This window comes from Anser anser, assembly GCF_964211835.1.
Source record: "Anser anser genome assembly, chromosome: 24".
Classification (NCBI taxonomy): domain Eukaryota; kingdom Metazoa; phylum Chordata; class Aves; order Anseriformes; family Anatidae; genus Anser; species Anser anser.
Window position 1 is genome coordinate 1,249,741 of NC_139745.1, and position 13,879 is coordinate 1,263,619.

General features: G+C 54.4%; 1 protein-coding gene across 15 annotated transcripts in view; it reads right to left on the minus strand.

The window, feature by feature from the left end:
- Nucleotides 1-13,879, minus strand: part of SCMH1 (Scm polycomb group protein homolog 1) — a 69,843-nt gene that overhangs the window by 28,210 nt on the left and 27,754 nt on the right. For 14 of the 15 annotated variants that reach the window (XR_014575180.1, XR_014575181.1, XM_083810224.1 and 11 more), the window contains 2 exons: nucleotides 10,670-10,758; nucleotides 9,456-9,699 (listed from right to left, as the gene is read on the minus strand). Coding sequence is in view for 13 of the 15 variants with exons in the window: in XM_083810224.1 (XP_083666350.1) it covers nucleotides 9,456-9,699; nucleotides 10,670-10,758 (333 nt within the window). In the remaining 2 variants the exon portion in view is untranslated. Of the gene's footprint in view, nucleotides 1-3,803; nucleotides 7,151-9,455; nucleotides 9,700-10,669; nucleotides 10,759-13,879 lie in introns of those variants that run through there. The other variant, XM_083810226.1, reaches the window with a different exon arrangement.

Sequence of the window (13,879 nt, forward strand, 5' to 3'; positions counted from 1 at the left end):
CCTCCTGGTACCTCTTATCACAAATAAACTGGCTGCAACACAGCACGGACTCTTCCTTGTTATAACCCCCCCCAATAGCCTTACCTTCTCCAGCCCACTGCAAAAAGAAACCTCTTGTAACAGTGAGTTCCTTTAATCAGCAACAATGGAATTAAAACAGAAAAGTCTGAACTATAAAAGGGTGATGAGAACCAAGCCAGCTCCAGTGTGAGAAAACACCAGCAGAGTTGACCCTCAGACTCCTGATCGAAGGGATGCACTAGCAGGTAAGGGACAACATACAGGGTCAACCAGGATGCTCCAGGAGAAACGTCAATGCCATTTATTTACTGTCAAAACGAGACCGAAACCAAGTCAAAATCTGAACGTCAATACTCAAGCTTAATTTGATTACCCTGAAGCCAGTTCAGGCAGTGGAGATCGTTTCTTTCCTGACAGCACCCCCGGTGAGTACTCCAGCAGCAAGAGCTCAGCTGGAGCCGCTGGAGTTGCTCAGTGGATGGTGCGTGAGAGCAGCCGGCCCTTTCCGTGCTGACGCAGACGCCCACACCGAACAACCTCATTTCCACACCCCGGCAGAACCACCATAGTGCAGCACCAGCGCGCTGAATGCCCTGAGGACGGCCAGCAGCCTTCTCGTACGTACCCAGAGCAGGCTGCCAAAAGCATCGGGGATGACTGACCCACGTCTGGTCCACGCAGCACTCCTCGAGGAGGTCACAGAGCCACGGTCGTAGGATGCAACCAACCTGCAGACCAGTAAGGCTTCAGCACGTGCAAGCGCTGCCACGCCAGCCTGAGCAGGACAGAGGTCACCAGCCCCAGATTTACAGCCTGCAGGAAGCTTGCGGCGGCGTGCCTATGCTGCTATTAATATCCAGCGAGCTCAAGGACATTCCTTGAGTTAAAATAGGTGGCATGAGAAGGCACCGCAGTCAATCTACTAACTGATTGTGTCTTTTGCCTCTGGGAGTTGATTATCATCTCGTTTCCAAAACCCCACGTTGAGAATCAAAACGCTTCTGTACTCTTAGAATATTCATGCTATTCAGAACTGTTCCTGGGGTTTCTGCTTGTTCTGATCTTCTCTGAAGCTCTTTTTTTTTTAGCTTTGGCTTCCTGGTTAAATATTAGCAGAACACCTTCAACATCTCAGAGCACAAAGAACAAGGAGACTGCTAGTGGGTGCAGTTTATTCCACCTTTTGTTCTTTATTAAAGCTGTTCAGAAGTCATAAAAATACCAAGATCAAGAGGAGAACTGACAAGCTGCAAAAGGTCTAATCGTTATAACAAGTTGGGCTGTATATTCAGTATGAAGCTCCCGGATTCAAGAAAAATGCACGCTGTGGCAACGTAGCCCTGTTTACCAAAGCCAGGATCAGAACCTGGTCTGGGCTCAACAACATTTCCAACTTCTCCGAATAACAGGGAGGAAACAAAGAGAAGAAACTACTCAGTAGGTCATGAGATAACGTAATGCTCCTGCTCCCATTGTGTCACCATGAAAAATCCTACCAAGATTCAGGTATCTTTGGATCAGGCCCATTTCTCCTGCACGCATGTGGGCTGCTCAGTGCACAACTGTCCCACCAACTGCACGCAGCCTCTATGAGCCTTTGGGAGAAAAATCCGGTCAGATCATGCTGCTTCCTCCAGCACTTGTCTGCATCAGAAACAGCACCCCTATTGGGGACCAAGCTACGGTCACCAACAGCTGGCACCTGTGTGCTGCTGACAGGCAGAAAACAGACTCGGAGCACTAAATCCTCAGCGCGAAGCCTCGAAGGGCATCCAAGCTCAGCATCTTCCACGTCCCAGTACAGAGCTTAACTCAAACTCTTCTGCGGCTGCTGCTCCAGGAACGCCAGACTCCTGTCCCTGCCAGGAGAAAGCGAGGCAGCTCAGGGTGCACCCGAACCACCCACGGGGGAGCAGGAGTGTGCTCGGAGACGAGTGTCCCCACTCACACCAGCCATGCTGTCTTCCCGTCCTGAATCATCACAGAGCACGTGGGCTGGAAGCCCTGGGGTTGAAGCAAATCCAGAGTGACGGGCTCCAGGAGCCATCCTGACATGTTCGGCCACGACTGTGCATTCAGGCTGTGCGACTTGATTTTTAACAGGCTTAAATCTGAGCTTGAACAGATACCTGAGCAGTAAAAGGCCTCTGTCCTCTTCCGATTCCCTGCTCTGTGCCATCAGCAGTTTTTCAGGACCCTGTAAAAAAGCACCAGGACCAGGCCAAGATCGCTTCACTACTCCTGTTCGAAGGTCCCACTGCCCTGATCTCACAGTACACACCAGCACCTTTCAATTCCAGTTCCAGCACCGCTGACCGGCTTCAGGACGATGCAGCATCGCTTCCTCAGGCCTCCGCCCTGAAGTATTCCGGGCCTGGGTGACATAATCCGGAGGGTCTGGGCAGGGCATTTCCACCCAACAGAGGCTACAGGGGGCCTCTTTCATCGTACGGTACCAAAGGCGAGTGAGAGGACACGAGCTCGGTGCGTCCCAGGTCAGACCAGGCTCTGCAGAAGCCGGAGCACTGCAGGGAGCTCGATGGGAAATGGGGCTCTCCCTGCTGCCCTCCTGAAGGCATAAAACCTACCGAACAGAGCACACTCGGGGCCTGCTTAACTCTGCTTCCAAACCTGCCGGTGATGAGAGCGAGGCAAAGAGACAGCAGCAGCTCCTGAGCCAGACCCTGCATTTAGACCAGCAGATGTAAAAGCCCTCAAATTTGTCTGGCTCCCTCCCAAAAACGTGCAGCCCTCCAGCCTACACGAACACCGTGCACAGCCCTGCACCACATCCCACCCGCACAAGCAGCGTTACAAAGTCCCCGCAGGAGGGGAGCAACAGGCCCAGCTTCGTTCGTCCCAGCAGAGGAAGGTTTCCAGCAGTGACGCTCCCGCAGAACCGTCCTGCGGTGACCCAGCGATGCCTAGAGTTTTTAGAGGTCTGGTTTAGGCCAAAAGGCAGGATGGAAAGGGGAAGGAAACATCCTAAACAGCATCCAGACTCTGTGGGTTATGAAGAGTTTTAGAATAAAATGCACGAGGAAAATTTGAGCTGTGACACTGGTATTAAGGACAGACGGGGGCAGTGGAACCTCAGGTCAGCTCTTCTCCCTGGAGCTCTTGCAAGTCCCAGCACATCGCACGGTAACACCAGGCGTCCGACGCGGTGGCTCCGTGCTCCCCCTGACCACAGACCTGCAGCTTCGTGCAGCGGGACGAGGGCGCAGCTCACCCTCCCGCGGAGCGCCCAGACCTCCACCCCAGCACGGATTCCGGCACACACGCCCCAGCCCAGCTGGGGTTACGGATAAAACCCGTGATTTTGTGCTCCGAACAGGTCCAGGGTGGTGCTTGGCAGCTCCTGACAGTGGTCTCGAAGGCAGCATCCGCAGGTACCCGGCGGCATGCCCACAAGGCTTGCGGCCGCGGGGGCGAATGCTGAGCTTCTGTGCGGGACCCCTCTGGATGCCGGCTCGCAGCTCCACCGGAGTGCGAGGCCCCGGCCACCGCACCGACCGGAGGCCCCTGGCCCTGCCGTTCTCCTCACCGGCTTCCTGAGCCTGGCTTCGCACCAGCCTGAGGTACAAGCTCCAGACCCCGCAGTGAGAGGAGTCGGCAGCTTTGCATCTCCTCCCAGCAGCGAAGCAGAGGAGCTGACCCGAGCGTCACCCTGCCAGCTACTCCCGACAGGCGCTTCCAGCCACCTGCCCGCTCCCTTCCCAAAGGAGGAAGAGAAACCGAGCGACATCAAAAATAAAGAGAAGTCAGAAAACAAACGTTACCTTCGCCTGTGGGCCGAAAATCTAGCATCTGATGATCGTCTTCCTTTGAAGACACCAAGCAGTTAATAAATAAATCGCATGGCAGCAAGGGTGGCAAGAGAAGGACGTCGTGAGCTCCGTGTGCCGTGCCTCCAGCCTCGCGCTGCTGCGAGCACGGCGGGACCCAGCACGCGGCAAGTCCAGGAGCGTCCGTGAGCTCCGCTTCAAAATACTCCCGCGGTGGCAAGGTAAAGCTATTAACTTTTGCTTGGAAGCGCTCGCGAGCCAGCCAAGCCCGCGGAGAGGGAGCCGCGTGCCGCCAGCTAGCAGCAGAGACCCAGGCAGGGCAGGCGAGCGCCTGCGGCAGGGCCCGGTGCTCGCTCTGCAGCTCCCCGCCGGCCGGCCGAGCCCCGCAGCGGCGCTCCCCGAGCCCGAGGCCCCGCTGCCAGCTGGGCTCCTGCCAAGGCAGCGGCTCCACTCCTCCGAATTCCAGCCCAGGCTGCTCCAGCTCCTGCCCGCCTGGCCTTAACGCTTTCACTGCTGCTGCCTCCGGCGCCCAGCACAGCATCGCCTCTCCTACGGGGATCCGGGAGGGCGTAAGGAGGTGTAAGGGACCCACCTGCACCAGGCGCAGCCACCGCCAGGCAGCTCCAGAGGTGTCTGGCAGCTGAAGGAGACACAGCCCACAGGGAGGAGAGGCGCGCAGACCTTCCGAGCTACAGATTTGACAGCAATGCTCATGGCCGTGGGCAGGATGCTGCAGGCGGCGGTGCCCCACATCCCGCTGTGAGGGTTACAGGATTTCCCTGCCCTCCAGCAGGGATGTGCCGCTGCACGAGGATGAGCAGACTTCAGGGATGCTGTTACCGCGGAGGAGGGGTGCGTGGGGAAGGTCCCAGTCCAGGTACAGCTCACACCTGGATTTCTCAGGACCTGGCACGTTAGATGCTTTTCAAGAAAGTGGGGGAGACTGTACCGTCCCTGCCCCGGCCCCGGCCCCTTCCCGCAGCGCTGCTGCTTGGGTAACGCATGTAGCCCCCGGTGCTGAGCTATCACCAGGGCTCCTGGGGGTCCTGTGCGTGCCTCATGCCGTCTGAAGTGAATCACAGTTACAGTTCCCAACACCGCAGCACGAGAACCACAACAACACATGCATTTCCTTGAAAAGTAAAGCTAGCACGTAATGAATACAAGAGTTCTGCATGCTCCCTTACGCAAAGACCCAAACCTTGCAGAAAACCTCATAGATTCCTGCCCCCACAGTCAGCGTGTACAGGAAGCAAGCCCTGATCCCGTCCGTTCAGTCTCCCCTTCCCAGCCCGCTACCCGGCCTCCTCCTCTGACGCGAGGCAGAGGAAGGAGCATCCCCTGCTTGGGTGAATGGCTCCGAGCTGGAAACTGCCTGGCAGAGGACCTGGCAAGACCCCTGCTCGATTTTGCTTTCCTGCCTTTTTTGCAGGGGTTTACAGCTCTCCTTTTCACAAACCACTTCAGAAAGGAGAACAACTCCTCGTGGAACCTCTTCCAATGTGTGCTTCGCTGACTACAAAGGACCGAACTTTCCTCTAGTCTGTGATCGGTTGAGAAAAGCCAATTTTCCCACAGATAAAAGCGGCAGACATCTCTCTGCCAGACCATGCCTTGGCTGATGGGGGATTTCCCCTATACCCACCTCCCTGCTGAGGGCAGGTGCCCCGAAATCGACGGTCATTAGGCAGCCTCTTATCTCATTCTTCTTTCTTCCCGTGATTTTTATCACAGCCTGGTATTTCCCTCTTCAATCTGCTTTGCCCTGATCCTTAGCAGCTGCACTGCGGTTTGTGGGCGTCTCTCCCGCTCTCTTTCTCCCCAGACATGACTTAAAGTAACTAAGCAACAACCCTCATTCTTTAGCTTGATCTTGAGCATCGATTTTCTGTCCTGTTTATAATGGAGAGGGACTCTCCAAATGGGCTTTCCAAATCTGCGCTCTGCTGATGCCACTGACCCGAGAGCAGAATTGTTTCTCTGCCCTGCTTAAGAGCAGCAAAAGCTTGTTACTCGCAGACTCCCCGAGGAGTACGAAGTTCAGAAAACGGAAAGTGCATGCCAAAAGTTTTTCCAAAAGTATTATGTGGCGTACGTATTTTGCTTCTTCAGTCTCTGCTTCCTCCCAGTTTACATTGCCACCTGACACCCCAGCAGTCCACAGCCGGGTACTCTGATCACGTCCGTCACAGTGTAACTTACACCTCCAAACTCACGGCGTGAGAAACACGCTATCTCCTGCCCCTTATCTGCCACAATATTTGTTGAGTCTCTATGTGACTCATATGTGAATTATTCCTTCTCTACCCAACAAACCTTCAGGGTCTTCTACTGAAAACTTCTGCACCTTGAGTTCTACTGAACCGATCTGCATGTAGCGGATTTTGGCCGTGCTTTTGTGTGCTGCTAACCTTAAAGCTGGGGAAACACCATTTTCCCTCCGTTTCACCCTGGAACTCTGGCGCCACCATGAAACCGGAAAGTCCGAAGCCTTTGCAGTAAGTTTGGGTTAAATGCCCCATGCAACTTAAACTCAGCTGTTTTATGTACGTGCCCCATGACAGATTAATATTTCTCTACAATGAGTGCTTGATTCTTTACGAACGGATGTGCAAACAGTTCTTCAGCAAAAAACAGCAAAAAAAAAAAAAAAAAGACATATAAACCTCTGAGGTGAACCTACAAGTCACCATCATCCCCCGTGCAAGGTGAGTGCAGAAAATGCCATTAACACAGTCTGCCCTGAGAGCAGAGGTCAAAGCAGCACCGCGTCTGACAGCGAGCCCACCCACACCTTACGTTCCTAGAAGCCCCGGGTGCGCGGGTAAGGGCGTACGAGCACGCGTGTCACACGAAAATCCACTGAAGGTGCCGAGCGCCAAGTGTGAGGGGTGGTGGGGCAGACCTGGGGATTCCTGCCCAAGAGACAACTGCGGGTGCCCGCTTGGCGTGGTGGGGAGCTCCCCTTGGGACGGGCAGGGGGACCTGCTTTCCCCGGCTGCTGTCACGGAGGGCCCAAGGTGTACGGGACGAGCCCTGCTGCGCTTTGCCTCGCCCCTCCGTCCAAAAGGACCCCACCTCCACCCTTACCCCGCTCCGGCTGCCCTGTGTCAGCACCCCACGGCTGTGGGTCCCCCACGGTGTGCCTGGCCGAGCCCCGTCCCCGGGCTGTGCCGTACAGAGGCGGCCTGAAGCCGGGCAGGCACTCGGCTGCCTGGGCACGGCCAAGCGCTCCCAGCGGGCCGCCACCACGTCCTGACGGCGCTGCTGTTGCCGACGCTGCTACTACCAGCCCGGCGAGGCGAGGGCCGTTCCTCCGCGCTGCCTGGGCTCCCTTTGCTCCCTCCGCTCCCTCCCTCCGCACACCCATGCCCTCTGGAAAGCTCCCGGGGAGCGGCTGGCCCGGCCCCAGCAGCACCAGAGCCCTCGCAGCCGCCCCACCGAGCAAACGCGGGTGGGAGTGGGAGGAGGAGGGATGTGCCTAGGAGAAACCCCGCTCTCCTCCACCTCTGCTGGCAACCACCAGAAGAGACAGATTAGAGCCGAATTAAGTTGCCAGCATTAAACAAACATGCCTGTTCTCTTTGAAGTTCTGCTTCCCTTTAACATGAGCTCATTTCTCTTTGTTCAGCCCTAGGAAGTCGCGAGCTTCGATGGAGTTAACTCTTTGCAGGGCTCCGCAGCTCTGCCAAGCGCCGCATCTCAGCCCGCCGGCACCCATCGAGACGGCGGGGCTGGTGTGGGTGCAGAGCCCGGTGTCGGTGCAGGTATACCGAGAGTCCTGGGGCGGCTCTCCCTGCCGGGACGGGAACCCCCTCGGTTCAGCAGGAAGCTTTACTGCAACGGTTCCTGGAGCTAAAGGAAACGGGGATGCCTCTGCGGTGAAGCCTCCTCCAGGCCTGCCAAGAGCAGCACTCACAGGCCCCGGGGGAGCTGAGCTCAGCCCTCCTGCAAGGCTGGGCTGAGGGGAAAACGAACAAGGGAGGAATTCAGATTGGGAAAGAGGAGGAAAGTTCCCAGAAGTCCCTTCTTTTGGTTTAATCCCACAAAGCGGAAATTGGAAAGTTTGGGACAGGAAAGGACGGGGATAAAGGAAAATCTTGCCACAGAGAGGAAAGTAAAATACCACAAAGCCAACGCCGATCCTGACTTTGCGGCGCTTCTGCATGGCTCACACAACCTCTGCCAGTCCCTGCTGCTGCCGCAGCAACTGAAATACCTGCCAAAGAGAGCAGAAATCTGCCTGAAAGCAAGTGTTGGGGCTGGGAGCGTGGAGATGTGCCTTCTGCTCGCTGTTTCTGTATGCGAGCAGGAACCACGGAGTCCCTGCAGGCTGAGCGAACACACAAGGGAAAGCTGCGACAGGCCGGTGAGGGGGAACAAGCGCTTCTTAGAGGGCACCCGGCCACCACCGTGCTGCCCCAGGGTCGGGGGATCCTGGGCACCCTCCCCTGGCACAGGGAGGGGTGAGGCAGAGCTCTCCGCCCCTGGCTGCACAAAAGCTCCTACCCACCACCAACACATCCCTGCCCCCGGTGCGGTGCCCGAGGAGCACCTCGGGGACACCGGGCAGGAGCCCCCGGCCCCAGGTCAGGAGCGAGGGAGAGGCTGGGAACACCACGGCTGGACGCGGGCATCCAAGATAAGCAGCCTTAGCACGATAAGTGCCTCCCAGCCTAACAGAAACCATCCCCGGCCGAGGGGAGCTCGCAGCATGGCCTGCAGGCCACCAGGCCACCACGCGAGGCGAGCCCGGGCCATGAGCCCAGACGCCGGCCTTGCAGCACCAACAGGCCCGGCGCCACCACAGGGCCGCAGGACAGCACCAGCCCGATGGACTAGCACAAACCCTGGATCTTCAAGAGGAACTGTCTCATCAGAGAAACGCCTTTCCTGAGTAATCCTTCAGTTCGGGCAGGGAGGTTCCTCTCCTGCTTTTAATTTCACTGCCAGGCATGCGCTGGACTTGCCAGCCAGCAAATGGTAGAGGGACCTGCATGGGGACAGTGCCAGCTCCCGTGTTCCCAAATAACTCTCACGCTTGCAAGCTAGACACATGGCTGAAACTCTCAACAGCCAGCGTTCAGGCACCAGCAAGGCAGAAAGCTCCCCAGAACCATCCCCAACCAACCACCACAGCTCTAGGAACACGGCAGGCACTGCCCGACTCAGACCTGCTTTTTCCAGCAGAGACTGCAGCAAACGGCGCAGCAAGATAGCGCTGTCAGAAGTACGAACTGGCGCAGTCCGGCTACTTAAAGACAGATAATTCTCTCGTTATTTCCTTATTATATCTCCAAATAGCCCAGTTCCTGTGGGAAAAGGTCTCTGTGTGTCCTAGGGACACAGGAAAGACTAAGGAAATTCCTGAAGAGGAATGGAACAACAAGACACAGCGTCGCCTTCCCTCCAGACAGCCACCGTGCTGCCCATCTTTCCAGATGGCTGCTGCCTAGCACCTTGATGCCAGGCTGCGTGTTACACTGCTAACAGGTATCATCATCTGTACCTTCACCACACATGAAACAGCGGTAAGAAAGCCTGAGACAGCACCCAGATGTCCTTGCTGCTAGCGTCTGCCTGTTTTGCTGCCCTTTGAGAGCTGAGTGGATGAGAAAGACAGCAAAACAACGACGTGGACCTTACCTTTTGTTCCAGGAGGCTGCAGATTATCTCCAGTCAGCGAGCACCAGCCTACGGGAAAGATGTCCCGGGAATCATATCGGCACCAGTAATCGAAGGCACCTCTCCAGCCATCAAATGTTATGAGGACCTCAGAACCTCTCACCTCCCCAATGGTGGCCGGGCAGATGAAGTGAGGGTTCTTCCTGTCCACTGCCTCCAGCTTCATACCTGTCTTGAAGAAGTTTTGGGATGGAGATGGTGGTTCCTACGAGGAGAAGTTGAAAATATTCTCAGCGAGTGCCAGTGCCTCCCCAGACCAGGGCTGCCTTCTCCACCAGCACTCACCTCCACAAGCAGTGGAGAAGGGAGCTAGTGGGACAGATCTGAACCCCGATTAGATGTGCACGAGTTGGCCTAGCTATGCAGCCATGTGCCTCTTCATTCACGAGACAACAAAGTCCGTTACTGACTGCTCTATCATCACCAGGCTGCTGGACCAAATCCAGACAGCGCTACATTAACACTGCACCCTGTGACAACTCCGTCATGCATGACAGAAAACAAAGCTCTGACGAAAAGAGCCTCTGCAGGATACTCTCACTTTGTATCTCAACCAGAGCAGGAAAAGCTGAGATGTGACAGTCTCTTTCCATCATTCTTTCCCCACCTTCAGCTTTGCTAGATATATGAGAAGCCCGTCAGCCATCCTTATCTGGGGCTCGCTCTGCCTGGTCTTTTACAGAGATACAGTAAAACCACCCCAACCACCCCGTATGATGGCACACGCCCCCCAGACTGGTCTCTGTCCCTCTCCCTTCACTACGGGGGCAAGAATACAAACTGAGAACTCATACTTGCACTGTTGCTTCACAAGCAACACGAGGTAGCTGCATTCCTTGCAAGCTCTGGTACATTAAAAAGCTTCAGGGAGAGGTGCTGACTTTTACATACAGAATTGGAGAAGCACCCGCCGCCCAGGTGAAAACAAGCACATCTCTCAAGCCCAAGCGTTGCAGCCCACCTTCCCAGCAGAGCACGGTCTGCACCCCGACCCCTGCTCGACGCAGCAGGGGAGGGTACGGACGTGTCCCTGGGGAGGCAGCGTGTGGCAGCGCTGGGCCACGTGTTCAGCTCCTCCGGGACCAACGGACCTCACAGGAGAAAGCGGCTGTGATTCTGGTGCTCTGCAGTACAGGGGACACGCCAGAAGGATGTCTTCACAAACAGTAAGATACCTTGTGAAAAATCCGGACAGGAGCCATCTCTGCTCCATTCAGAGTCTTCAGAAGGAACATGGGCCAGGAGGAGGCATTCAGCCGGAAGCCTGCAGAGAAGGGAGCAGAGATGGATGTAAGGCTGGGAGGTCACTGGATCCGCCACACATGCCTGCCCCGACGGGAGCTTTGCAGCGGGCACACGTTGTGATCCCACACCACCCTCCTCTGAAAGCAGGAGTCAGGCTTGACCTTTTCCAGACACTCCAAACGCGAAACATTATGTTGTTGAAAAGAAACATCTGGAAATGGATGTTTGACTGCAATTTTCACTTATCATAACAAAGTCTGTACATTGACCATACGGGCATCGTGCGTAGCACTGGTGCTGGCAGCTTCAGTGATCCTGCTACAGGGGAGACGTGAATCAGCAAGTGCTCAGGCTATGAAGTGTCTGCCTCAGGAGGGAATCTCAGCTTCTGGGTGGCCCCCTCCACCTTTCGGGAGTGAGCTGCCAGCAAGCTGACCTGAAGAAATGAAGAGGCTGTGACTTGGCTAGGAAACAGACTTAACCATTTAACCAAAGAGAAAGGATGGCAACTTTTGGCTCGACACCTTCTGTGAAAGAAGTGGAGAAGTAACAGGAAGAGGCATATGGGAAGAAAAAAGCAAATTCCCATGCTCTGAGTCAATGGTACTGAACACAACTGCACAACAGCTCTGTGTCCACTGGTCAGCCCTGCTCTTCCTACACCCTTTGCTGTTATAAGACCTGCTCTCTAGAAAGGCTTGTGGTATTAATCCCAGAGGTGCCAGAGCCCAACACACTGTCGTGTTTGAAAAAGCACACGCACACAAGAAAAAAAAGATCAGAGAGAAAGCAGAAGCACATGATGAAAACCGTGGCAGAATCTGACGTGCAGCAGCCCTGTGCATGTAGTGTCCCACTGAAGATGACGAGGAGATACCTGAATGTACAGAAAACACAGATCCGGAAAGTATGAGCACAAAGATATCTCCAGATATCACGCAACACGATCTTTGCTAAATGCAAGGCTGTACCCTCCTGCACCGACAGTTTCTGCCGTTCAGCTGAACATGGCACTGCACTTCCTGTGTTTGTGGTGTTTTGAAGGTAACGCTGGGACTGGACCTACACGGAAGGCATCCCACAACGATAAATGTGGCAAAGTTTTGCAAGAGCTCAACCACCAGAACACAACCAGCTCAAGGAAAACCACTCTGGTTGAGAGAGCTAAGCTCCCAGGGGGGCAGAAATGACCCTTGGGTAACAGAGTTACTATTACCTTCGGGGTAATACGAATTATCCATGTACAGAAGGAGAGCAGCAGCTTCTGTATGCACACAGAAAACACCACAAGGAACACGTAAGTTCCTCACCTCGTTTCCTGGGATCGTGCACTCTGCAGGCAGAAAGGACAACTGCACTGCTAGCTACTTGTTACCGGTGTTCATGCTGGGCACAAGAGAAGCACTCTCATCTGGACCAGGGTTAAGCAGGTGACACAGAACAGAGCTGGACACAGACTTCTTCCACCGAGTACTAGCCTAACCTGCTCCTCCGGCATGGTCAAAAATCAGTTTTGTTCTGCGACTCGATTACGTTTATTGCCATCTGCTGGCAAAACTCAAAAAAGGCACAGGAGGAACCCACCCCTGTCGGGGAGGGCAGGCACCTGTGCTTGCTGGGCAGACCGCACCAGGGGTGTGAGCGGCACCCTGGGACCAGGGTTTCAAAGAGACGTCTGAAAATGGACAGCAGCACGCATTAAGGTGACATGAAAAGCAGCAGCTTTAATGTTAATAGCTGCAGCAGCTTCTGTCTCTAGTAAATATGAAGAAAAAGAGCGCAATGCAACTTGCATACGCATGGCATTGTCTGGAGTGACGTGGCAAAACATGCACTTACGGATGTTTTTTCCTTCAGAAAGGTCAGTCCCAAGTGTCCCATTGCAATTTATACTCTACTTCCACCAAAGCTCACAAATGATGCTCCAGAAAAAAATAAAAATACTTCTAACTCAAGGTATTCCACTGAAGGTTTCTTCCATCGCTATAGATCAGCTTGATATTATCTGGGGGTGTGCTAATTCAGAAAGTGTTTTATGAAGACACTTCAATAACAATTGGCAGCAGAATGCAAAAGCAGGTTAATCCTGCTGCTTAATCAGGAAAGAACCAGCAAATCAGCTCGTTATTCAGCACTGTCAAAAAAAAAAAGGTGTGTGTTTAACTGGGGATGACACTGGCAGAACTATTCGACTATTTGGGTTATTTATAAAGCTGTAGCCGAGTAAAATTAAATAAACAAACAGATGAAATATTGCAACCGTCCCTTCATTCTATACAGGACTTAAATCACTGGCAGCCTTTTCAGACATCATCATGTTTTCCCATCTGATGGTCTCCAGCTAACCTGCTATTGCTTCTAAGGCACCTGGGCACAAATACACTTAGACAGCAAGAATGAAAATTTAAATGCTTTTGAAATCACAGTGTCAGGACTAGCAGTGATACAGTAGATGCCTCAGCCCTAATTGCTCTCTTGGTTATTCTCTACATCAAGATTTAGAGTTCCCCAGCAAAGCATCTCTACCCGGATGTCAGTACAGTGCTCTGCTCTAAGGGGAGGTGCTGGGGACGTGCTGCTGGACGGCAGCTGCTTTGTGTTAAACACGGCTTTGACGTGACAGCAATTGCAAGCAGGATCAGAAGCCTACAGCAACAGGCAACGGCCTGTAATCAGGCCTTGGCCAGAGCTATGTGCCAGCACTGCCCCTGTGACTGTGGGGCGTCTCCCAGAAAAAAACCAGCCTGGATGCATCTTGTTCATGTGCTGCCAATCACTCAGGAAAGGTCATCAGTAGCTCTGCCTTCCCTGCTCCTGCACACACCCCTGGGTGATCACAACTTCTGGAGGCCCCTCCTTTGTTTCTGTGTCCTCTGGGAACCTTAAGTGTCTCTCAGACTCTTTCACACAAACGGCTGGAAAATGTGTTTTTCCTTTGTGGTACAACAGGGAGAGCTTTGGAAGGCATGAGAGCACGGTCAGCACGTGCCAAGCCCGTGCTAAAGCTGCAGGCTGCTCACTTGCAGCGAGCTACCAGCTCATCTAAGTGCCAAGAGCACTTTCATCTACACTCCAACGCATCTCCCCATCCATGACACAATGTGCACGTGGAAATACAAACCTGGTGTGGAATACATCTG